We start from the raw sequence: 27,709 nt of genomic DNA, 5'->3' as shown, positions 1-27,709 counted from the left end.
GTATTTCCTGATGGCATTCTTTTCTTAGTGAAAATAAGAGAATGCTATAGTTACCAATTTTTTATTCTAAAATTAAGTTTTTTTATACAAATAATAATGCATATATTCAGTGATATATTTTAATTGACTTTGGAACTTTCGAGGCTGAATGTGCCTCTTTATCAACACAAATGGAAACTTTACAGATAAAATTATTTAATGGCCACAGAGTTGTGTGTGCAATGAGCCGTGCAAGGGCTCACTACATGCACAACTCTGTGTACGTTAAATAATTTTATCCGTAAAGTTTCCATTTGTTGATAAAGAGGTGCATTCAGCCTCGAAAGCTCCAAAGTCAATTAAAATATTTCACTGGATATATGCATTATTATTTGTATCTCTATGGATTTCAGTACAACAGGCCCATTCACTCTTATAAGTTTTTTTTATGATTTGGTATCAGATTACTTGTCTATGCTTATCATTATAATTACATCCATCAACCAGACATGGAAGAAACTTCTAAGGAGCAATAAGTGCACTGGTTGTATTACTGGAGGTTGTAACTGATCCTGGTTCCAACAATGCTTTTCTTCGTGCAGTTTCTCGTGATACATTTTGATGAATTCTATTCAGACGTTCCTGAAGTAAACAAAAATTAAAAATAAATAAAGTTTCTTATATATTATCTTTTACCTATTTAACTTATAATAGATTTTCTTAAAAAAAATTCATCTTTGCTACAGAGATTTTGTGTAACCTATTATCTTTAAACAGCAACTGCATTATGTAATACAAAAGGGTACTAGGAAAGTTTTGCAATATGACACAACAATGAATCACAAGAAGCTGCTTGTTGCTGCATGTTGAGACATGTTCATACGTGCATAGTAGCTGCCGCACCAAGTCGATGGGCTCGGTTATTCATTAGTAGTGAGAGTGTAAAGTGCTTGCGATGGCATTGTGGTCACGAAATGAGATAAGGACAGTTTTGCGGTATAATTTCGTGCGTGGTTTAACCATAGACCAGTGCTTAGAAGAAATGACTCTTGCACTAGATGGATGATTGTCCACATCGTACAACGATATTCAGGTGGTATAGAGAATTCCAAAGGGGAAATTTCACTCTGGAGGATTCTGAGAGGCCGGGAAGGCCACGAACGTCAGTTACGGAGGAAAACGTTACTGCTGTGAGGAAAATGCTTGACGAAAACAGGCGAGTGACCTACCAACAGATAGAGGATACTTTGGGCCTAAATGCACCAGCAATTCATTCGATTCTGCAAGATCATTTACACGTGAAGAAACTTTGTTCTCTCTGGGTGCCGCATCAACTGACTGAAGAGCAGATGACACGATGTGTGACTTGGTGCCGGGAGATGTTAAAAAAGTTTGATAAGGGACATCTCGGTATGTGAACAACATCGTGACAAGTGACGAGACTTGGCTGTACTATTACGATCTGCCGACCAAGGCTCAAAACAAAGTTTGGGTCTTTGATGATGACGGTGTCGTCATCATCAAACCCGTAATTGTCAGACCCGTAATTGTCAGAAAATCCCAATCTGTAAAGAAGAAAATGATAGCTGTATTTTTCAAATCGAGTGGAATTGTGGAACGTGTCGTTTTGGACACGCAGAAGACAGTCACAGCTAAGTGGTATACTGAACAATGCCTGCCTAAAGTCATTGGATCTATGGAGAACCTGCAGCCAAAGTCAAGAATGGACACCTGGTACCTCCATCACGAAAATGCTCCAGCTCACCGCGCCAAAGCCTGCACCGAATATTTGACCACGACAGAACTGAAACTTCTCGAGCACCCTCCCTACAGTCCAGACCTTGCTCCCTGCGACTTTGCACTGTTCCCGCATGTGAAAATGAAGCTAAAAGGGAGGCGGTTTTCCAGTGATGAGGACCTTCTACGGGCTTGGGACAACGAGTGTGCTTTACTCCCTAGTGAAACTTGGCAGAACTGGTTTAAAGATTGGTTTCGGAGGATGGAGAGGTGTATTGAATGTAGAGGAAATTACTTTGAAAAAATTAAATAAACAAAGCTGTATTGCAAAACTTTCCTAGTACCCTTTGTATATACTCACAGTAGTGAGTGGCACATGATATATATACAGGGCGTCTCAAAAATTCACGACATAACTTCAGGAATGAGTTCCTCATATGTAGACAATAAAAATATTTTATATCAACATAGTTCCGGAAATGCTTGGTTCCCGAGTTAACTGGGATGTCTTATCTCCCACAGGTGATTTCCTTCATCACAAGGTACTGACAGAATCTGGTAGTTTTCCATTCCGACCATGTACTCAAATCAAGAGCAAGCGGATTTGCACTTTATGTACGGTTTGGCAGACGACAATGCTCTGGAGGCTCGTCGTTTGTACCACAAAAGGTTCCCAGAACGACGATGTCCAGACAGGAAAACATTTAAAGGTATTCATCACCGGCTTTGTAAACATGGGACCTTTACACCTCGTGCTGCCGACAGAGAACGACCAAGATCTACGACTCCTGAAGTAGAGGAGGGGATTTTGGATGTTGTGCATGCCACTCCTGGAATCAGCACATGCAGAATAGCAATGCAACTGGCTGTTCAACATTCACCCATTTGGAGAGTGTTGCAAGAACACCAACTGTATCTTTACCATCTGCAATGGGTACAGGCCTCGTGACCAGCAGATTACCCTGCACGAGTAATGTTCTGCCAGTGGTTTTTGCAGCAGTGTGGTACAAACTTCTCACTTTCCTGCCTTAGTGATATTCACAGATGAAGCACAGTTCACACAAGACGAAATCCAAAACTTTCCCAATCAGCATGTATGGGCTGAGAAAAACCCACATGCAATTCTTCCATCACATCACCAACAGCGGTTCAGCCTCAACATCTGGGTGGGTGCTTTTGGTGATAAGTTATTTGGGCCCCATGTACTTCCAAACAAACTCACAGGGCATGTGTACAGAAACTTTATGGAAAACAACATGCCTGATGCCGCTCTCGCACATTCCACTTAGCCCACAATTACCCGAATCGAAAGTTTCCTGGTCGGTGGATAGGTAGAAGTGGACCAACTGCCTGGTCTCCACGCTCACTGATTTAAACCCACTAGATTTTTTCTTGTGGAGCCATTTAAAGACATTGGTGTATTCGACTCCGGTAGCTGATGTGGAAATTCTCTGCAATCGAATTGTGGTAGGTTGTGAAACAATACGAAACATGCCAGGAATTTGGCATCTTCATGAGTCCGTGAGACATTGATGTGAGGCCTGTATTCAGGCAGAAGGTGGACATTTTGAACAATTACTATAAGGTGATGTGAACAGTTAAGCGTCATAGACAGACCTTCAAAACTCGGAAACCAAGCATTTCCGAAACTACGTTGATATAAAATATTTTTATCGTCTACATACGAGGAACTCATTTCTGAAGTTATGCTGTGTATTTTTGAGACACCCTGTATAAATATCAACTTTATTTTACTTAACTTAAATTGATTTTAAGTGAATAAATTCACAAATATGTAATTTTATTCAGTAAAAATTGATATCTACAAAAAAAGTAAAAATATTTGTTGACAGATAATTTTTAAAGTACTGGGTGGTTATAAAATAAGTTTCCCTATTCGGCAGACCCTAGTGTGAAAACAGAGTTAGCACTGTGAAAATCAGCGGGTATGTCATTTAGGGTATGGGAAAGCGATTTGTAGAAGAAAAAAAATTAGTTCAAAATTTTGCCACTAGGAAAAAAATGGCGCTGCACATGTAAAAGTTGTCATTTACTTCAAGACACTGCTTACACAAATGACATCCTGTTAGATAAAAGCAGAAAGGCCACCGTCAATAACATGCTCTTTTAGTAAAACTGTTCTACCAGAATAATAGTAATGCTAATGCAGCACTACGTGAATATCGGAAACTTAAGGTTTGCATAAAGGGCCTTTGACATCAGTGAGTCGTCATTACTCTCATAAAATAATAAAGAAATTTGAAGTGACCAGTGAGTTAGGTGTAATTCCAGGCAGGGGATGACCACATATGGAACGGAGGTAGTGGATGAAGTGGCAGTTGCAATAGCTTCCAGGTAAGAATGCGAAACACTACCAGTCAGTAGTGCCAGAAGTGTGTCAATAGACTTTAACCTTCCTTGGTCTACTGAACTTAAAGTGCTTTAAATAATTTTATGCTGGTTCCCATACAAGTTTCACATAGTGCAAGAACTAGTGTTGTGATCGGCAACAACGAATAGACTTTGCTCTACGATTGCTGGCTCGTATGGAACTTGATGATACATGGTCTCAAATGATCTTGTAATCTGATGAGGCACATTTCACTCTTCATGGGGCTGTAAATGCACAAAACTGCCAAATATGGGAACTTCTCATCCATTTGCTGTGCTTGAAAGACTATTACAAAGTCCACATGTTACAGTATGGTGTGGAATCACAGCAGAGTTTATAATTGGACAATTTATCTTTGAAGAGTGTACATCTCATGGCCCCCCATAAGGTGTACGGTAACTAGTGCATGATACTGCGCTTGCAAGAAAGACGATGCTTGGAGACTAGTGTTCGTGCAAGATGGTGCCCCTCCCCACGTTGATCGACAAGTGAAGAAACTGCTCTGTTCAACATTCAGAAATGATTGCATCATTTCTAGAGACTTCCCACAGTTCTGGCCAGCCCAATCACCAGATCTCAATCCCTATGATTTCTGGCTATGGGGATACCTGAAAGAGTTTACCATGGTGGCATACAGATGCTTTTCAATTTGAAAACAAGCATTAAATAGCATGTAGCCAACATCCCCAATGAGATGCTACGTGAAACTGTCCTCCGTTTTCGCATGCTGTCCTCCGTTTTCAGAATGTCATCTCAAGTCAAGGAAAGAACATAGAACAATATCTGTAGAGTTCTAAGTTCTGATATTAAAATCTCATCCTAAGTTAAGTATTCCATATCAAGTTTACAGTGCCAATTTCTCCCCTGGCAGACTGAAATTTGAACAATTTTTTTTTTCTTCTACAAATCGCTTCCCCATACCCTAAATGACATACCCACCGATTTTCACATTGCTATCTCTAACCGTTTTGACACTAGGGTCTCCTCTGAATAGGGAAACTTATTTTATAACCACCTGGTATATTGTATTTATAGGAAATACTCTCATATAAAAATTTTAGTAACCCACACTTTCAGAAATAGGGTACATTAAATACAGTACCATTTACTGTCCACCTGAAACCTTTACAACTTTCGAATAAGGATATATAATTTAATGCAGCTTTTTGCACATTGTAAAGCAACTGTGAAAGTTTATTACAATAGATTCCTTTTGGTTTAAAATATATATTCTCATTCCCTTTTCATGGTGATTCTAAGCTGTAAAAGGTTTCACGTGAATACCCTGTATTTATGTGTCATATATCTGAAAGTATGAATTATTATAATTTCAGAATTCTTATGCATAACTTACCATTGCTTTGCATGTATTAATATGTCAATGTTTAAGGGTTTATTTTATTTTTTTTGCATTAATAAGAAAATTCAACTTTACTGCAATCAAAAATGTGTGGATTCAGGTTGCACTAAGTTAAATTGTAGATTACTAATTCTAAGACTTTTTTTTTTTTTCCCCCACTGACAACCCGAAGGAGAAGACTGTTGTCATTTATTCTCAGTGGATACCACCACCCAGATGGCACCATTTCAGGGCTATTGGCCCCCCAAGTGATGTAATGATGGCAAAACAGTTGTGAAGTATATCTTCACAATATGAGAGATGCCGGATGGTGTATGATATAAGTTAAGACTAATGCATTAGGGCTTAAAGCCTCAAGCTGCGAAAGAGATTAGACTGTGTATTTTAGTGCAATTGCATTATTTATACACAGCTAAATATATTAGCAAATATTTAGCTGTGTATAAATGATGCAATTGCACTAAAATACACATAGTCTAATCTCTTTCGCAGCTTGAGGCTTTAAGCCCTAATGCATTAGAGTCATAACCATTAAAAAATTTGTTTTCAGCCTTTTTAAAAACTTTGATTAAGGAGAAGCCAACTCTCCCTCCCTCTAATTGTAGTGGCAGACCTAGCTAAAAGCTATATGGAAAAAGGTAAAAAAAAAAGAAAGCCTATATTTATTACCTGAGCATTTTGAAGAATATTATTCACCAACATTACCCGTCTCTTTGCATTCATCAGTTTTTTTACATACGCATCAAGGTCAAATGGCATCTGTTGATTTTCTGATATCCTCCGCAAGTCTGAGCAAGAAAAGATGATTAAAACATTTCAAAGCATTAAAAACAAAAGCTATAAATGTGTATGTGTAAATGCAAATGAAAATTATATCAGTTGTATACGAAATCATAAAAACTCACAGTAAATATACTTCTACATACACAAAAAAAACTCTAAAATTTATTACAAATAAATGGACAAATACATGTATCCATTAAAATTTCACAGTAGCAATCATTTACTGTTAATTATGGTATTTCCCAAATAAGCTTCACTCTTTTTATACCATCACTTAACTTTTCAAAAGCCAAAATCCATGCTTAAATTAGCTATTCAAATAATACTAAAATGTTTATTAGAATAAATGAGCAAAAGGATACTACAAATTCCTAGATTCTGAAAGCCAGCAGAGTGTTGTGTTTGCGTCCTGTCTTTAAATTAGCATTTAAAGAAGTGAAACTGCAGTTTCACATTGTTGTGGTGGGGGAGAGACCCTATTTCAGTTGAAACTGGCTAACTAAAACGATAACTGAAGGGTTAAGAATTTCTCTAGTCTTTAATGGATTCAAACCCAAAATTCTACAAAATAGGTAAAAGTAGCAAACCACTAAACTGTTATGGAGGATGTAGTGGAATGAGTTTAGTATGAACAGAATCACTTGACTAATCTGGCAGCTCTTCTGAATAAATATGCAAGTTTCAAAGGAGGTTTTAATGGGCATGTCAAAATTAAATTGAGCAAATAATTTGCACAATTATTATCAGAATAGTGCTGAAAATGATTTTTCTGATAGGCTTATGCCAAAGTAAAGTTAATTCAAGAAATGTGGTCTTCTTTAGAAATCTGGGTGTTTTTAAAAATGAACAGCAAATGTGTGTTTTTTCTTGGTTTTTTTTTTTTTTTTTGTAGGAAACAAATTCTTTAAACTATTAAGATTAGAATTTTAAAGACTGATAGTGCATATCTGATTTTTTGGTTCATGGAAACAGAAACTGGAAAACAAGTTGTAGTATAACATAATGGGTAGCTATTATAAAGGGGTTCAAGAAATGTTTTTGAGAGATTCGCAAATACTTAAGTATGGAAGTGAGGGTGGGGGGTTTACATTCCAAGCAATGTTGCAAATGAAAACAGAAAGAAATATGGAATACTAGTAGAAAAATTTGTAATATAAATTATATGTAGCTTGCTAGTAAATAGGAATGGTTTGTTGGAGGAGAAGATTTGATGCAATTGGGGTTAAACAATGGAGCCTAATCCCCAATTCAAAAAGGGGGGAACAGAGGGTGACATGAGTAATTACAGACCTGTTAGTTTAACTTCTGCTCCATGGAAAATAATGTAGTCACTGGTTAAAAAAGCATTGCAGGATCATCTAGATAAGACTGCAGCTATATTTGAGACACAGCATGGGTTTATTAAGAGGAAGTCTTGTCTAACCAATTTAATTGGATATTACCATGTGGATGCAAAAATATAATTTTGATATCATATACTTCAATGTCAGGAAAGTTTTTGATACTGTTGCACATGGAAGACTGCTATACAAAGTGGAGCAGCATGGCATTGAGGGCAAGTTGCTGCTATGGATAAAGGGATGGTTGAGTGGGAGAAGACAGAGAGTGATAATCAATGGATGCTCCTCTTCGTGGACTAATGTTAGTGGAGTCCCCCAGGGTTTGGGTCCATTGTTATTTTCTATATTTATCAATGATATTGATGAAGGTATATCAGGCTGAATGTCCATGTTTGCAGACGATATGAAGGTTGGCAGGGTTGTAAATGACAGTATGCTACTGCAATAGGATCCATAAAAGTTGAGCAGATGGGCTGAGAGGTTGCAACTGAAGTTTAACATTGACAAATGCAAAGTACTGCACATGCAGTACTTTGCACTAATTGCAGAGTAATGTACCAACTGTGCATTACTACATCCATGGTAGTGGAGAATGAAAAAGACCTGGAGGTAAATGTGCAGTCAGATATGAAGTTTTTTGTTTTTGAGCAGTGCAGACAGGCTTCCAGAGCATCTCATGGAGTCTTGTCAATGATATACAGGAATTCTGCTAGGAGGTGATTATCTCTTTGTATAAGGGAAAGGTCAGACCCTCCTTTGAGTACTTCATACAGGTCTGGAGAACTCATTTTAGGAAGGATGTGGAGCTACTGTAATGAGTATAGAGAAGGGCAACAAGATTGACGAGCGGAACAAAGGGATGCTCTTACCAAGAAAGGCTTCATTTCTGTAAATTGCAGCATCTGAAGACTAGGCACCTGTGAGGTGATCTGATTGAGGTGTATAAGGTCTTGAATGGTTTGTGCAAGCCCAATGCTGATAGGATGGGATTCTTCCTCTTTCTCAGATTATGCACTTCTTGAAGGGGCATAAATTCAAATTGAGGAAAGATTTGCTGAATAAATGTGTGGAAATTTGCCTTTAGCCAATGGGTGGTTGATTGCTGGGAAAAATTTCCATCTGCCATTGGGGAAGTTGATACCTTAAATAAATTCAGGGAAGAACTGGACAAACTTTTGGAGTGAATGCATGGGTAAAATTGGAAGTTTTCTTTTTTTTTTTTTTGGCTGTATAAGCTTGCTTGCTTTCTTGCATTACATGCCTCTACTAATGCTAATAAGGAAAGGTTTGAGGAAACATGGTAATCTCTTTGTTGGCAGATCCCCAGTGGTCATATTTCAGATGTAGCTGAACATTATGCCATTTTTATACTTATACGTAAATAAATAATCTTCATTGCTGCTGCTGCCAAGTACAGCACAAGTATTAGGAACAATAATTCAGTGACGGGGTCAGGAGTTTTATATTAGGGTAGAAGAAAATGATAAATGTGAATAAAAAAATTGGGAAAAAGGAAAAGTGATTATAAGAAATTACTAGTTACACAAAAATGAAAAAGCATATAAGAAAATACAAAGAAAAAAATAAGGACATTATAGTACATAACAACTGAAGAACAATGGCAGGGAAGGTGAATCAAAATTAAACCATGGATTTTGATCAAACAAATAACAGATGAGAAACAATTGTTGCTGCAGTTCAAAAACAGTGTAGCACGATCTGGTTAGATGGATGGTTGATGTCAGTGTTTAGTAAACTGGCACAGCTTAAGCCACAAGATTAGAAAGGAGTTATTCCAGCTGAACAGAAGAGATTCACTCTAGGAGAATGTGGCAGTATTTTTAATCGGTAGACATTTTCTGCAGGTTAATTCCGAGATGTGGGAGTGCCTGGGCAGGTAGGAAACAATCACAAAGTTTCAGACGATTGTATTTGAGGATTAGTGTTGGGTTAGACCTTAAGGATGGTGGAGTGCCACTCACAGAAATCCCAGATGTTTGGGGCATTTATCACTCCTGTGAACATTTTCACCATAGTCATATGTTTGATGCCAATTAACTTTGGGAGCTTAGGTACATATAGCTGTTCAGCTATGTCAGTGTTTCTCAGTTGAGGGCGTCGGCAATGCTTGTTTGTGGGCCCATTTCAAGGTCCGGTATTGACAAGTGAATTCCAGTTTTTGAAGTGAGGGCAAAGCAGATGCCCAAATTTTAGCAGCATACAAAATAACCAGATATACTGTGGTTTGTAGGTATCTGGTAATGACATCATTGGAACGGGGTCATTGTTTTTCTCTCCAGCATGAGGTGATAAATTGCTTCTGGAAGTATTTGGTGTGAGTATCAAATCTCAGCTTAGGATCAAAATAGACACAGGTCCTTTGGCTGGTAACCGCTGGGATGGGAGATGGTTGAATTACTATTGCTTGCTGTTTAAGTGAATAAATCATTATTTCAGATTTTGAAGGGTTAAGGTTTAACCAAAAAAATCTGCAAGTAAGTTGTACAAGTGATCACGCTCTCTGTGATTGAAGAAGCTATTGCCATTGGATTTGCTGATGGTGGGATATACCTTGTAAAACCTGAAACAATTCAGAGAAAAAGAGAAAAACAAAAAAGATTTTTTAAATCAGAATCACATAAATAAGCAAAATGTGGTTAAAGGTATAAAAATTAAAATTTAACTAAAATTTGGAATAAAAGGCAGGTGAAACTGGAATGACTAAGTTACCAAAGACAAGGGCCGCCATATCAGAGAACATAAGATGGTGGGACTGAAGGAACTGGCAGGACTGCGTGCTGTCCTATTTGTAACAAATTATAAATATTTATAAAATATACATAAAACATGTGGTGTAATATATAAAACATATATGGTGTAATCAACTGAAGATTAACAATTACAACAAACACTTTAGACAATATGGAATTTTATTTCAAACTGCGACAAGTTATACTTGTAAGGTTAAATGTTACCTGCAATCATGATGAATTAAATAGTCTGAACAAAAAAAGGAAAATGATAAAGAGAGAAATGAAAAGTTTGAAAATGAAGACGAGTGCTAATTCTGTGAAGCTCAATGGCGTAGTAGTAGTGGCATGTGATGCAAGAAAGCAAATGTATGAGCTTATGCAGCATCAGCCAAAAAAAAATCACACCATTCCCTCCAAATGCCTGTCCAGTTCCTCCTTCAATTTATTCAACCTATCAACTTCCACAACGACGGATGGAAGTTTGTTCCAGCAATTAACCACCCGCTGGCTAAAGGCAAATTTCCGCACATCTATTCTACATCTGTCCTTTCTTAATTTGAATTTATGCCCCCTTAGGTTCGTAATCTGAACGTGGAAGGATCCCATCAGAATTCAGCATGCTGAACCCATTCAAGGCCTTATACACCTCAATCAGATCACCGTGCAGGTGCCTAGTCTCCAGCCACTGCAATTTGCAGAACTTAAGCCTCTCTTGATAAGAGGATCCCTTCATTCCCCTCACCAATCTTGTTGCCTTTCTCTGTACACGCTCAAGTAAATCTACATCCTTCCTAAAATGAGGCCTCCAGACCTGTTCGCAGTATTCAAGGCATGGCCTGACCATTGCCTTATACAGAGGGATAATCACCTCCTTTTCCCTGCTAGCAAAATTCCTATATATCATTGACAAAACCCCATGACCTGCCCTGGCAGCCTGTCTGCATTGCTCAGAAAACTTCATATCTGACTGCACAATTACTCCCAGGTCTTTTTCATTTTCTACAACCTTAAGTGTAGTACCACACAGTTGGTACGTTTCTCTGGGGTTACTTCTACCCATATGCAGTACTTTGCATTTGTCAAGGTTAAACTTCAGTTGCCACTTCTTAGCCCATCTGCCCAAATTATCTAGATCCTGTTGCAGTAGCACACTGCCATTACTGTCATTAACAACCCTGCCAACCTTTGTATCATCTGCAAACTTCGACACTAAGCCTGATATACCCTCATCAATATCATTGATAAATATACAAAACAGTGGACCCAACACCGAACCCTGTGGGACTCCACTAATAACATTAGTCCAAGAAGAGCAGCACCCATTGATTACCACCCTCTGTCTTCTCCCACTTAACCATCCTTTTATCCATTGTAGCAACTTACCCTTAATACCATTCTGCTCCAATTTGTACAATAGTCTTCCATGCGCAACAGTGTCAAAAGCTTTCCTGAAATCCAAATATATGATATCAAAATTATTTTTTGCATCCAGTTCCTTTGTAACCACATCATAATATCCTATCGAATTTGTCAGACAAGACTTTCCCTTAACAAACCCATGCTGTGTCTGAATTATTGCTGCAGTCTTGTCTAGATGATCCTGCAATGCATCTTTAACCAGCGACCATTATTTTACCCGGAACAGAAGTTAAACTAACTGGTCTGTAATTACTCGTGTCACCCTTCGATTCCCCTTTGTGAATTGGGGATACATTTGCAAATTTCCAGTCCGTGGTAACCTCCCCTGAGTCCAAGGATGCTCTCATAATTATGGCTAAGGGTTTGCTTAGTTGCTTTGCCGCCTCCTTTAATATAACTGGATAGATCCCATCCACCCCAGGTGCTTTTCTTACGTTTAACTTCAACAGTTTCTCTTCCACTTTGCTCTCAGTTATTACAAAATCATTAAGTATCCTGCTACAATTTGATAACCTTCTGCCATTTTCAAACCTTAATAATTCCTCATATGTGAATGTAGATGCAAAATACTCATTCAGTTTGTTTGCTATCTGAGCAGGATCATCAACAGTCGAACCATCGATGTCAGTGGACATCAGATTCATCCCCTTCCTTTTAGAGTTTATATAAGTAAAGAAATCCTTGCTGTTTTTCTTATCATCTTTTGCCAAGGATTTCTCGTAATCTGCCTTCGCCTGCCGAACCTCCTTTGTGACCTGATTACAGATTAACTTATATCTGCCATAGGCTTCTGAGTTGCTTGATAACTTATATGCATCCCATGCATTTTTCTTCTCTGTTACGGGTGGTGCAACTGCAGCTAGAATAAGACAAGCACTCCAAAGTCGTGTAAATCTAAAAGAAAATGTTGCCTTTCACTTCAAGAACAGAATGAGTAAATATAAAGGAGGTCATAAAGAAAGATTTGTGAAAACACAGTAACCTCTTTGTGGCAGCATTAGCTACTAGAGATCTCAAATGGTCATATTTCAGATACTGCTTACTTGGGAGAAAGTTAACCTTATGCCATTTTTATATTTTCTCATTCCCTTCTTGAAGTGAGAAGCTACATTTTTGCAAAAGACAGAAACTTTTTGTAACCAACTGTATCACAATGCGGAGACAGAGAAGAGTTCAAATCAAATTAAAAAAAATTTGGATTCTGTATCCTCAGTCCAGAGAGTTTGCAGCTATGCTGATAGTACATCAATGATGTCCATTATAGCAGACTTTTTTTTATTACAAACTCTACTCATAATAATGGACTTTCACTGCATATTACATAATAACAAGATCTCGAGTATCATTAATGCTTACCTTCGGCTAGACTATCTATCTGCTGTCTTAATTCCAGTTGAGTTATTCTGCAGAAGGAAAATATTATTAATATCAGTTTTTATTTCCAAAGAAATACCCCTTTATTGCTATTCAGCTAAGGGGTAAGGAGGCAGTTTACATTCCATAATATAACAGCACATAAAATTTTCATATTACCATATACTGTACATTTTAAAGATAATTATACACGTCTTCACATCATTTTGAGAATAAGTCACTTAGATACTTAGATAACATGACAGCTGGCAAATTAAAGATTTCTAGTTATTAATCCATTACTTGGCACTTTGATGTATTCTTTACATCAAAAACAAAAAAAAATTAAATATCTATTAGTATTTTATCAGTGTGAATTTTAGTATTCCTCCAATTTTAACTGGAAAAGTAAAGCCATAAAAAATTTTACTGCACCCGTTCATCAAAAATAATTTTTTTTTTTTTTTAATTAATGTAAACCCCAAAAACACCTGCTGACCCCATATATAATGTAATTTTCTTGTACATATGTAAAATAAAGTTTAATTGATAAATTAAACACACAGTAAGACATTGCCAACATTAAATACGGTAATAATAAAGTACATTGTACATTATTATACAGTACTGTACTCTCTCTCTCTTGAATGAAAGGGATTCTGACGTTTTAGCATAATCCTCAACAGACGATAGAGCAATGAAAAAATATCATGTATCAAAGGATGATGGAGCAATGAAAATTATACTTTCTATACACCTCAAAGGACAAAGGCACAATAGAAAAACATACCTGTACTGTTACACATTTTACAATGAATAATACCTGTACAGTACTATTGTATCATGTTCTGTACCTGTATATATCATGTAATGAAAAGAGTTTTATTTATTAGAAAATATCTTAGCCTATTGTGAGTACTCACCGGCTTCTCCGTTCTTCGTTGTTGCTGCTGCGATGATCCATGATGATGATACAATGATACTGTACAATGCCTACAATGATGAGATGAAGTGGAGTGATGGTGTAGGCATTGTGATGTTCTTCTAGGTTAATGACCTTCTGACGAGATGCCAGAAGGATCATCTTCCGAAGCTGTAGGTGACGAAGATGACAGTCGTTGGATGACATCAGGGGTAGATAATGTTGACAGCTGTGGATCGTCGATAGCGGACACTTTTTTTTCCGACCTTTTTGAAGAACATGATAGGGAGTTGTTTCTTTTGCCTTTTTAATGCATATGCTGAAGAAGTTCCATTGCTTCCGTTATCAAATGGGTAACTTTAATGCTGCGTTCCATCATAGGATCATAATCCATTATCTTCTCCTTTAAGTTCTGTATCATCCAAAACACTTCAAATTTTTCACTTTGCTGGTTCAGCTTCAGTTTCTTCTTCCTCATGTACTTCCTCTGTAGACAACCTAACAAGGTCTTCCAAATCCTTGTTCGTCAAAACCTCACAATGTTCTTCGATATGGTCTACCATTTCTTCAGCTATCATATCGACCAATCCACCAATCCAACTTCTCTTGCTCTTCGGATGACTTTGTCCTCTCCATTGATTCGTGGGAAGCCTTTGAAATCATGAACAACTTCATTCCACAAATTATTCCAGCATGCATTCACGATTTCTGGCTCCTCCATTGCACCTTTGATGAATGTTATTGCATCAGCAATGGTGAATCATTTCCAGCAGTCCATGATTTCAATGTCAGGGTTGGCATCAATCGCTGCTCGAATCATCTTGAACACTTGCCAAGTGTATGCCGCCTTGACACACCTAATGATACCCTGGTCGAGTGGCTGAAGCAGTGGGGTCGTCTTGGGTGGCAAAAATACAACCTAGACATTAGGATCTTCAATGGTGATCGACTCAGGATGGCCAGGTGCATTGCTATTATCAATAAAACCTTGAAAGGCAACCTTTCCTTCTCCAAATATTTCCTTACTTTGGGGATGAAGCATTCATGGAACTATTCAGTGAATAACACTGTCATGACCCATGCCTTGAGGTTGTGTTGCCAGAAAACGGGTAAATAATTTTTGTTTCTGAGTTTGAGAGCACAAGGATTCTTCGCGTGGTAAACAATGGCAGACTTTATCATATGCCAGGCCATGTTGCCACATAGTACCAACGTCAATCGGTCCTTCCGTGCTTTAAAGCCTGGTACCTGTTTTGCAGAGATAGGTTCTGTTGGGCATCCTTTTCCAAAACAGTCCTGTTTCATCACAATTAAAAACTTTCTTAGGATGGTAGCCTCCCTCCCCTATAATTTTCTTTAACTCTGCCGGAGACATGGCAGCAGCTTCCTCACCGGCAGATGCAGCTTCTCCGGTAAGTTTTATATTTTTCAGATTAAACTTGTTTCTGAATCTATGTAACCATCCCCTGCTTCCTGTAAATGGCTCGATTTCCTTTTCCATCTCATCTTTTTCCGAAAGTCCTCGTATAGGCTTAAGGCCTTTTGCCATAACACATTGCCATCAATGGGCATCCTTTTTCTGTTCATTATCTTCCACCCAAAAATTTAAAGCTTTTTCCACCTTTACTAACACCCTATCACGCATTGTAGCAGTTACTTTTGCAGTTTGAGGTGCAACAGAAAAACACATGAATTTTGTCTTTATGCTTCATCACTTCATGAATTGAAGATTCATTCTTACCATACAACATGGCAATCACTGCATACGATTTTCTTTCTTTTTCAATCATATTGAGAATTTTTCTTTTTCACTAATGGGAAGCACTTCACGGCTTCTCTTAGGCTTAGAAGCACTACCACTCTTGCGCTTTGGGGCCATTATTACAGTAAATAAGGGCTTTCTTAAACAAAGGCACTGCAATAACGCTACAATGAATGCAATCAGTAAGAACACTAGAGGCAGACTGGGGGAAAGTTTCACATGGGTAAGGGGATAAAGGGAGATGAATCATGTACTGGGCTAGCAGACTTGCTTGGCGGGTGGTTCGAAACTTATGAACTGTTTATTTTTTTATTTTCTGGAATTTTCCAAATTTTTTCATCTTTTTTTCTGTGGTTAACTGCAGATAACTGATTCAGCAGATACGGGGGCACAACTGTAATTAGTTGATATTTAATTCAACTAAGTATTTTAAATTTCATAAATTCAACTAAGTATTTTAAATTTCATAAATTCAACTAAGTATTTTAAATTTTTTAATAGCAATATTTAACAAATACTGCAATTAAAAAATTTCAGCCAAATAGGGCAGAGTTCATGGCCTAAACCAAAAAATAAGTGAGTAGACCCTAGTGCCTTTTAATTGGAACACCATATATGTATGTTGTATATATCTGTGTATGTACGGTGTTTTGTAACATGCAGGCTCTACTTTGACTCAGGACCTGAAAAACAATGAAAAAAAAATTTTATATAAACATATGCCTGAAATTGCCTTTTTTCTGAGTTGCAGCCTGTTTTGTTTTCCAACAATTATCCATTTTTCCTTTCAAGGTGGTGCTTAAAATAACTGCCTTATGCTTGAGTGTATGCCTGAACAAAACTCGTTGTGAATTGTCTGATGTGATCAAATGTTCCAATTATTGTTCCGATTTTGCTGGTTTCCTTGTTCTACATGTTGGTAAAGCATTTTGATATTGTGAATGGGTGTCACATAAATGATGGATTTCAGATGTTGTTATTTTGGTTTTTAGGAGCATTAGCAACTAAGGCCATATTGCTCCAGGGATATGCGATGGTCATTCTCTGATCTTTCCGCATCCTCCGTATTTGGTGGCCACGGGCTCGAACCCCGGTCTAATCAAGAAGCGTGCTATGCACTGCTGCTGCTGCTCCTGCCCACCTGGCTACGGAGGCGCCTGGATTTCAGATGACCCACAAGAAAAAATTCAGTCGATTGAGGTCGGGGAGGAGCAATTAGCACATACAACAAGCCTCCACAGTCCATCCATTTATCAGGAAAATACTCAACTAAATAGTCTTTGGCTGACTTACCTAAGAACAGACAGCACAGAGAACTTCATTCTAGTAAAGTGAGTAAACCATTCCTTAAAAATTCTAAATGGCAATTTTACAGGCAAAATATAGGAACTGATTAGGCAGTTTAGCAATAATTACTGCCTATGCATTAGTACTAAATTGTTTCTGGTACCTTCACTGGATGATCAATGCAGATTCTCTTCTACCCCCATCATGTGTTGTGTGAAAATTGATCACACCATTCCTTGTGAAGCCAGCCTCACCAGAAAACAATTTGACAAGTTATATGACAGTGCAGGAACAACTAGCACAGTGAAAACAACATAAGGAAATTTCAGTGGTCAAAGGCAAAGGAGCTGGCTTCAAATTTAAGGATGCCTACAATGGGTTAAGGATCTATCAACCGAAGTGGTAATTTTAAGTTAGTTGGTTGGTTTAGATTTTATTGGCGCATTAGCAACTTGATTTTAATCATGCGCCACGTAATTTTAAGTCACTTAGGATATGAATGCTCTGTGGGAAAGCTACAAATGCATTTGTTTGAGTAGTAAAGCATCACAAAAGGAGGAAGCACGAGACAGTCACAGATTACCGCATGACACTGTCATGTATGAGAACCATCAGCAGATATGTAACAATTTGGTTTCTTATTTGATCAAATAAGAAACCAAATTCTGAGTATGAGAAGCCACTGGCAAAATGAGATAAGAATTAAGATAAGGAGTTTCTCATATAATAATGCAAAAAAAGGTAGTAAAACAAAGATATTATTAGGTAAATTAAATATCACTAGCTTTGGGGATGGTTCCTTTGGACTGGAGAAGTGCAAATGTTGCACTTATTCTTAAGGAAAGGGCTAAGCTGGAAACAAAGAACTTTTAACTCGTGTGACTTCTGTATTGGGCAACAATGAAAAATTTTTTATGAATGAATTCCTAAAGGCATTATATAGCATGACTGTGAAGGAAACATCTTGCTGATGCACCAGGTTAGATGCTGGAAACAATTTCAATATTTTTCTAGAGTTTAGTAAAAATTTTCACTCAGTTCCCCATGAAAGGCTATAAAAACTGGAGTGTGCTTTTTTTTTTTTGTTAGTTGTTGGCGCATCAACTTCTGTGGTCATATTGCACCTCCCAAGGTTTTTGCATTTTCTACTCTGATCCAAGCCGGAGGCAGGATTTGAACCCGCGACCTTCGGGTTACCAGGCAGGCACTTTACCCACCTGGCTAGCCCGGTCGGCCTGGAGTGCGCTAAAATTACTAGAAAGATCCTCAAGTGAATCAGAGAATGGCTAAGTGAAAGGAGACAGAGGATGGTAATTAATGGACATTCTTCAGGGTGGACTATTATAGTGAGGGGAATCCCTCAGGGTTGTTCAATGTCAAGGCTTCTTGTTTCTGATTTTCCTCAATAATACTGATGAGAATATACAGAGAAAGATGCCAAAGTTTTCTGATGTTTTTAAGGCAGGTAAGTAGCATGGTTAACAATCAGGATCAGGCTATGCTGCTTCAGAATCACTTAAATCAGTTATATGTATGGCTGAAAAATGACAACTGAAGTTTAATCCTGCTAAATGTAAGGTTTTGCATTTGGCAAAAAGAAATTCAAGGGTGACACTGACTGTACGACACTGAATTAAAGGTGATTCAAAATGAGAAAGATTTAGGGGTTATGATATTAGGAGATATGATGATTTAGGGGTTATGCCGTGTAAACTGGCAGCCAGAAAGTCTTAGGGTGTTTTCAGTGATCACTAGGATTCTTGCCAGCATGGATATTATTATTCCTCTTTATAAAATAATGATGATACCTCATTTGGAATACTGTATTTGGGTGTGGAGGCCTCACCTAAAAAATGGACATAGAACTTCTCAAGAGAGTCCAAAGAAGGGCAACTAGATTGATTTGGATTGCTAATGGTTTTTCTTATAAGGAACATCAGAGGTTGTGGAGGTTGTGGACTGCAGATCCTGGAGACTAGATACCTCAGGGACAACTTAAAAGAGGTGGTTAAGGCCCTTAACATATTTTCTGTTATCTATAATTGAGAGAGCCCATTCAATGTGCCATAATTTTTGAAATGTTGAGAAATAACATTCAGAAAAGTAAATAATGGTTGAAAAGTACTGAAAGGCTAAAAGTGAACACTTGCTTTTGGGCTGAGTGCTGTAAATTAGAACAAAACTCAGTTTTACTGAAAATTAAAAAAAAAAAAAAAAAAAAAAACATGTACCAAGCTATAAACAAAAATGAATCATTGATGCTAGTAGTCCAGACTAGCTATTTTAGGCATGGATGACCTGGGCATTTATCCAGGACTTGAAGCTTTTATAAGCCTGACGAGGCCCAAGAAATGTTACAGTTCATAAGTGAAAAGGCCTCTCAATTTCAGCTGGACCTCCAAGTCTTGTTCTTTAAAATTTCTCAGGACTTGTAAGTATTAGGATTGCTATTGATGCAGTTAAAAGTGCTTTTAGAAATAAGAACAAAAATGGAACAAGATTGCTTAAAGAGCACAAGGTGTCCTACAGATCACCTTTATTTATAGACACCATTTCAGTATTTTTATTCAACATTATATAAAATAAGTGTTATTGTACTGTGCATTATTTGCATTTCATTTTGTGAGGAATAACAAGATATATGGAACAACCTGCATTTCTGTGAAATAAGTCTCATCCAATGTACAAATACAATAAAGTTAATTTAATAGGTATACCATTTTATTTTTAATTTTGCAATGAGAAAAAACTTGTAAGAAGTGGATATCTGAAAAACAAAGAATTTTTAAAAACTATTAGTAATAAAGGGATTCTAAACTTTACATAGGTGAAGTATTTTCATTTGAAGTATTTTGTTCAAGATAAACGCTGCAACAAACACTATCTTCGGAATGTTATATGATATAATAATCTGCATACTATTCCAATACATGTATGCAGAATATTTATTCCAATAAATATTCTGCATACACTTAGCATTAGTTGAGGCATATGATGCAAGAAAGCAAGCTTATAAAGCATCAGCCAAAGAAAAAAGAAAAAAAAAAAATCCTTCCCATTTCATCCATCCTGTCACTCCAAATGTTTGTCTAGTTTAGCCTTAATTTATTTAAGCTATCAACTTCCACAACAACAGATGGAAATCTGTTCCAGCAATCAACTACCCACTGGCCAAGGACAAACTTCTGCACATCTATTCTACAACTGTCATCCCTCAAATTGAATTTATGTCCCCTCAGGTTCTTAATCTCAGCAAGAGGAAGTATCCCATCAGCATTGAGCCTGCTCAAACCATTCAAGGCCTTATACACTGCAATCAGATCACCTCACAGGTGCTTGGTCTCCAGATGCTGCAACTTACAGAATTTAAGCCTCTCCTGGTAAGAGAACACCTTTGTTCCTCTCACCAATCTTGATGCCCCTCTCTGTACTTGTTTTAGCAACTCTACAACCTTCCTAAAATAAAGCCTCCAGACCCATACGCAGTCTCAAGGTATGGCCTGAACATTGCCTTATGCAAAGGTATAATCACCTCCTTGTCTCTGCTAGCAAAATTCCTATATATCATTGACAAAACTCCATGACCTTCTCTGGCAGCCCGTCTGCACTGCTCAGAGAACTTCATATCCAACTGCACAATTACCCCCATGTCTTTTTCATTCTCCACCTCCCTGAGTGTAGTACCACACAGTTGGTATGTTTCTGTTAGGTTACTGCTACCCGCATGCAGTACTTTACATTTGTCAATATTAAACTTCATTTGCCACTTCTCAGCCCATCTACTTAACTTTTCTAGATCCTGTTGCAGTAGCATACTGTCCTTACTTCATTAACAACCCTGTATTTGGGTGTGGAGGCTGCCATCAGTAGACTGCCAACCTTTGTATGCTCTGCAAACTTGGACATTAAGCGTGATATACCTTCGTCGATATCATTAATAAATACATAAAACAACAATGGGCCTAGGACCGAAACCTAGCGGTCTTCACTAATAACATTAGTCCACATAGAGCAGTGTCCATTTATTACTACTCTCTGCCGTCTTCCACTTAACCATCCTTTATCCATTGCAGCTACTTGCCCTTAATGCCATACTGCTCCAATTTGCACAGCAGTCATCCATGTGCAACAGTATCAAAAGCTTTCCTGAAATCCAAGTATATGATATCAAAATTATTTTTTGCATCCAGTTCCTTTGTGACCACATTGTAGTATCCAATCAAATTGGTCAGACAAGACTTCCCCTTAACAAACCCATGCTGTGTCTGAACTATTACTGTAGTCTTGTCTAGATGATCCTGCATCACTTCTTTAACCGGTGACTATTACTTTCCCTGGAACAGAGGTTAAACTAACAGGTCTATAATTATTTGCATCACCCTTTGAATCCCCTTTGTGAATTGGAGACTTCCCCTGAATCTAAGGATGCTCTCATAATTATGGCTAAGTGTTTGCTTACTTCCCTCGCTGCCTCCTTCAATATAACTGGATAGATTCCATCTGCCCCATGAGCCTTTTTTTATGTTTAACTTCAACAATTTCTCCTTCGCTTTGCTCTCTGTTATTACAAAATAATTTAGCTCCCTGTTAGAGTGTAGTGTAAACGTCTGCCCTCCCCTTCCTTAAAAATTCCTTATGTGTGAATGTAGATGCAAAATACTCATTCAGTTTACCAGCTATCTGAGCAGGATCATCAACAGTCAGTCTCATGGTGGAACCTTCGAACATCTGTTGTAATATCATGAAATGCAGATGCAAAATACTTGTTTAGTTTGTTAGCCACCTGAGCAGGATCATCAACAGTTGAACCATCAATATCCACTGGAACCACCAAAATCAAGTAGACGAATCTGATTCATCCCCTTCCTTCTAGAGTTTATATAAGTAAAGAAGTCTTTGTTGTTTTTCTTTGCATCCTTTGCTAGGGATTTCTAGTAATTAGCCTTCGCTTGCCTAACCTCCTTTATGATTTGATTACAGACTAGCTTACATCTGCCATAGGCTTCTGTGTCACCTGCTAATTTATATGCATTCCACACATTTTTCTTCTCTGCCATGAGCCTCATTAGGTCATCTGACGTCCATTTAGGCCTAAATCTTGAACAGTATTTCTTAGTTGGTATGAAAAGCCTAGTAGCTTCCAAAATTAATTCTCTGAAGGCCGCTTATTTAGAATTCACTGTTTTTAACATCAGTTGATCCCACTGTATAGAATTCAAAAACTGCCCGAGACCAATGTAATCACCTTTACAAAAACAAAAACCCTTCCCTTTACCCTTGATAGTAGTTACATCTTTAAGTAAATCCCCATCAGTAGACTGTCACCTAGTGGTTCCTTTATCTGCAAATTCCTAATGCACCAGTCATCGCTGCTGATAACACTGGTTTACAGTGTATCTGGGGTTTCGGTAAAAGTATGTGGGAGTTATTTATGCAAGTTTACCGATTACTAAACCGAAGTCCGTTTCTTTCTATCACGTAAAGATTTTAAAGATTCACTAACAAAATATTACCTAGGTATTATATGCAAATGTGTACATAACTATAGTTTCTGCAATGGCTTACATGTTTTATACCCCTATATTCATAATCAGTATCAAATATTTGCCTCACTCAAATACAACAGATTGTGCATATTTAACCCATAACTACACACACTGCAAGGTAGCTGATCTTGACCCAGGAAGTTAGACGGCACCCCAGCCTGCTCTTCCGGCCCATCTGTGATTCCCAGAATTTTATTTTCCGAGTGGAGTCTGGGAGAGTCCTGTGTGTAGTTATGGGTTAAACTTGTCTGAGCATGCACTCACTTGTTTGTACAGTCCACTCAACCACAGAGCCTATATAAGTGGCACATCCCTTATGCGGTCACAGCACTCCTGTAAAATCCATCGTGAGCTCTCATCGTGTGTTAGTTTTCTTTTAGTATGGCAATAGAAAGTGTATAAACAGTCCAGACATATTTTATTACATATGTGGTTGTTTTGTTCCTGTAAAGCAGAGGCAAAATTTTACCGATTTTGTGAAAAAATCGTATTATGCATACTTCGACATATAACTAGGTGATCAGGATAAATCGTGGGCACTGCATAAAGTATGTCATACATGTGTCGAGCATCTTAGAAAATGGAGTCAAGGAAAAAAGGTGTGCTTGACATTTGCTATTCCTATGGTGTGGCGCAAGCCAGTAAGCCATGCCAAATGTTACTTTTGTGTATGTGACGTTAAAGGTTACAATTCAAAAAATAAAAAGGACATAAAATATCCAGATCTATTGTCAGCCATAAGACCAGTTCCACATGGACCTGATCTGCCTGTAAAACCTCCACCAGAAACTTTGGAAGTCCACATCTTCTTCCACCGAAGCAGAAGTTAAAGAGATTAGTGAAGAGAAATGTTATCAACCAGAAAATATTTTAATGCCACAGCAATTCACACAAGTCGAACTGAATGATTTAGTAAGGGACTTAGGTCTTCCAAAGTATGCTGCTCAAATTCTGGCATCCAGACTTCAAGCAAAGAACTTACTTGCTCCAGGTACATCATTTTCCTGGTACAGAAATCATGAAAGGGAGTTTATACAGTATTTTTCACAAGAAGGTCCTCTCGTATATTGCAGTGATATCATAAGCTGGTTTAATAAGTGCTTAGGAGCTCCATCATATGTTCCTAGTGAATGGAGACTATTTATAGACTCTTCTAAGACTAGTTTAAAAGGTGTTCTCTTGTATAAAGGAGATAAGTACACATCTGTGCCAGTTGCTTATTAGTCTACTTAAAAAAAACTTATGACAATCTACAGTTGCTTCTGGAGAATATTAAATATCAAGATCAGGAATGGCGACTATGTGGAGACTTGAAAGTGTTATGTATGTTGTTGGGGCAACAGGGTGGGTACACTAAAATGCCATGCTTCATTTGTGAATGGGAAAACAGAGCTAAAGCACTGCATTGGACAAAGAAGCAATGGCCTCGGAGGCACAATCTTACACCGGGGGTCAAAAAGTATTGTGCACGAAAGTTTGGTGAAGCCAGATAAAATACTTTTACCTCCACTGCATATCAAGTTAGACATAATGAAGCAATTTGTTAAAGCACTGAATAAGGATGGCAACTGCTTTAAGTACCTCTGCAGTAAATTTCCCTGTTTATCTGATGCAAAACTTAAGGAGCGTATCTTCATTGGTCCCCAAATTAGAAAATTGGTTTTAGACGGTCAGTTTGAAACTACTATGACTGACTTTGAAAGGGAAGCCTGGATTGCTTTTAAAAGTGTAATGGAAAACTTTCTAGGAAATCATAAATCACAGGATTATGAGAAAATTGTTCAAAATATGCTCAAAGTTTCATAATTTAGGTTGCAATATGAGCATCAAAATTCGCTTTTCCATGCCCATCTTGATATTTTCCCCGAAAATGTTGCACAGATGAGCAAAGAACAAGGGGAGAGATTCCATCAGGACATAAAGGAAATGGAGCGGAGGTACCAGGGAAGGTGGAATACAAGCATAATGGCCGACTACTGCTGGTGTTTAAAAAGAGAGAAACCTGGCGCTGTACATAAAAGAAAAACGATTAAACGTTCTTTTAAAACAAAGAGATGAAGGTCTGATTAATGAAAGTTTCAGAATTTTGATTAATCAATTTGTCATTACTAAAGACAATAAAGTTATACACTTTCGTAAAAAACAATACTTTTTTATTTCTTAAATTGTGATGTTTCTGGATGTGATAGAAACAAATCTAAGTTATATTTGAAAAATCACAGCAACATATTTCGGCAGTAGGACCTATTGAAATTCAAACCCCAGTGAACAAACTTAAATTTGTAAACTAGTGTAATCAGATCAAGAATATTGCCCCCTCTGGTTGCCCCTCAAACATGTTGCTGTAGAAAACAATAAATCCACAAAAGTCTTGCTCAAAAGTCACACTTGTAAAGCAAACAATTTTTACTATTTTTAAAGGAAATATACCTCCTTTAAAAAAGGGTTGTGAAATTGCATTATTAGTAGAGAAAATAAAAAACAAAAAAGGCAAGTGTCAAAAGGTGTTGAGGATCTGATAACAAGGTATTGTAGTAGGATTTTTAAGCTACAAGTATATCATTCATAATAGTCCAACTTTTATTTTTATGCTGCATAAATCAGCATGCCATGGCACAAAATTGTCTGAAATTATCAGCTTGACATAACAAAGTGACTGCACACAGGGAAAAACAGCAGGGCTTGAGAGAACTGGAAGATGTCAATAAGAAAATCATAATAATAATATATACTAAAAATACATTAGTAAACCTTGTTATGGTAATAACAGTGATTGATGGAAAAATTTCTAATATTTTATTACATATACAATATATATTTAATACTGTATAATTTAAATGTAATATATAGCAAGGAAATGGACGAAGAATTTATTCTATGCTAAACATTCAAATGTGGAGCTGTCTTCTGTCCAGTTGAATGTTTGCTTCAAATATCTTGTAATATGCCATTTAAGAAGTAGGCAGCAAGAACCGATAATAAATATAAAAAGAGAGGAAGGAAAATTCAAACAGAATTCAGTAAAATAAAAATGATTTAATGTTTTATGTTACAGAGCAGGCAAAAAATGATAAAAATATGGCAAAATAATTCTTTGATAATCTACATCTATTTTTAGAAATAACTAAACTGGATGAGAGCCTGATCAGAAAATTTACAATAAATTACAATTTACGGTAAATTTAGTACTTCACTGTATACACAAAAAAAAAAAAATAATAATAATAAATAAATAATAGCATTAGCATTAGTAGAAGCATTTGATGCAAGAAAGCAAGCTTATGCAGCATCAGCCAAAAAAAAAACAAAAAAAACCCACTTCCACTTCACCCCTCTGTTCGTTCAAAATACCTGTCCAGCTGAGCCTTAAACTTATTTAGGCTATCAACCTCCACTACAAGGGATGGAAGCCTGTTCCACCAACCAACCACCCGCTGGCTAAAGGCAAATTTCCGCACGTCTATCCTACATCTGTCTTTCCTCAATTTGAATTTATGCCCTCTCAGGTGATTATTCTGAGATAGAGGAAGAATCCCATCAGCATTGAGCATGCTCAAACCATTCAAGGCTTTGTACACCTCTATCAGATCACCTCGCTGGTCTCCAGACACTGTAATTTGCAAAACTTAAGCCTTTCTTCTTAAGAGCACCCCTTTGTTCCATTCACTAATCTTGTTGCCCTTCTCTGTACTTGTTCCAGCAGCTCTACATCCTTCTTGAAATGTGGCCTCCAGACCTGTATACAGTACTCTAGGTGTGGCCTGACCATTGCCTTATACAAGGGAATAATCACCTCCTTATCCCTGCTAGAAACATTCCTGTATATCACTGACAATACTCCATGAGCTACTCTTGCAGCTCATCTGCACTGCTCAGGGAACTTCATATCTGCCTGCACAACCACCCCCAAGTCCCTTTCATTCTCTACCACTGTCAGTGTAGTACCACAGAGTTGATACGTTGCTCTGGGGTTGCTGTTTCCCATGTGTAATACTTTAAATTTGTCAATGTTAAACTTCATTTGCCACCTCTCAGCCCATCTGCTCAACCTTTCCAGATCCTGTTGCAGCAGCATAGTGTCAGTAGTGTCCTTGACAACCCTGCCAACCTTTGTATCATCTGCAAACTTGGACATTAAGCTTGATATACCATCATCAATATCATTTATAAATACAGAAAACAATAATGGACCCAACACTGAGCCCTGAGGGACTCCACTAATAACATTAGTCCACGATGAGCAGTGCCCATTGATTACCACTCTCTGTCTTCTCCCCCTCAACCACCCCTTTATCCATAGCAGCAATATGTTTCCAATGTCACACTGCTCCAATTTGTGTAGTAGTCTTCCATGTGCAACAGTATCAAAACCTTTCTAAGATCCAAGTATATAATATCAAAGCTATTCCCTGCATCCAGTTCTTTTGTGACTGCATCATAGTATCCAATCAAATTGGTCAGGCAAGACGTCCCCTTAATAAATAATAGCAAAAAAAAAAAAAAAAAATCAGTGGCGAGTTTAGATTAGCTGGGCTCCACGACATTGTAAGATTTAGAAGCCTTTTGCCTAAAAGAAGTCGAGCAATTTCAAAAAAAAAAAAAAAAAGTCATTTTGATAAGAGTTTACTATGATTACATCCAAACGGTGGAATCGGTTATTTTAATGGAATTGTAATTATTAAAAATATAATACTGAATATTAATCGCGCCACGAACAATTTTTATTGTACTTGTCAGATTATACACAAGACAATACGACCAAAGGATTACTCGTAATTCGGAGAAAAGTTTAAAAGGAAAACAATTGGCGGTGAAACATTACAGCACACTCCATACAAAAGAAGCCCTGATCTGTTAAAGCCTAAATTTACGCTCATTTAACAGCTCATTATGAATTTGGTAAGTTTACTAATTACCTTGTTGACTTTACTCTTTCATCTAGTTGTTCTACGGCAGGTCTAAGCAAACCGCTTAAACCTTCCGCCAGTGCATCTCTTGTTGGACACTCACCAAAATCATCAGTTTTATCATCAACAGAAGTCGTAGTACTTTCGGTATCCTCCATGTTCATTCTGT

General features: G+C 37.5%; 1 protein-coding gene across 1 annotated transcript; it reads right to left on the bottom strand.

Annotated features, from left to right (window-relative positions):
* Positions 1-331: 331 nt before the first annotated feature.
* On the bottom strand, positions 332-27,709 carry Snapin (SNAP associated protein). Its single transcript, XM_090368624.1, has 4 exons — positions 27,550-27,709; positions 13,120-13,166; positions 6,138-6,256; positions 332-621 (listed from the first exon to the last, which is right to left on the bottom strand). The coding sequence occupies exons 1-4, from the start codon at positions 27,702-27,704 to the stop codon at positions 502-504; spliced, it is 441 nt and encodes a 146-aa protein (XP_090224750.1). The 5' UTR covers positions 27,705-27,709; the 3' UTR covers positions 332-501.

The sequence above is a fragment of the Mastigoproctus giganteus genome, chromosome 2 (genome assembly GCF_048544385.1).
Source record: "Mastigoproctus giganteus isolate SK-2022 chromosome 2, ASM4854438v1, whole genome shotgun sequence".
In the NCBI taxonomy this organism is placed as follows: domain Eukaryota; kingdom Metazoa; phylum Arthropoda; class Arachnida; order Uropygi; family Thelyphonidae; genus Mastigoproctus; species Mastigoproctus giganteus.
Note: the sequence above shows the minus strand (reverse complement) of the source record. Positions and strands in the feature narration are given on the sequence as shown.

Coding starts and splice junctions, on each gene's coding strand:
- Snapin (XM_090368624.1), bottom strand. CDS start 27,704: ATGAACATGGAGGATACCGAAAGTACTACGACTTCTGTTGATGATAAA. Junction 6,257..13,119: donor GATAGATAGTCTAGCCGAAG/GTAAGCATTAAT, acceptor TTTCTTGCTCAG/ACTTGCGGAGGATATCAGAA. Junction 622..6,137: donor ATATTCTTCAAAATGCTCAG/GTAATAAATATA, acceptor TGTTTACTTCAG/GAACGTCTGAATAGAATTCA.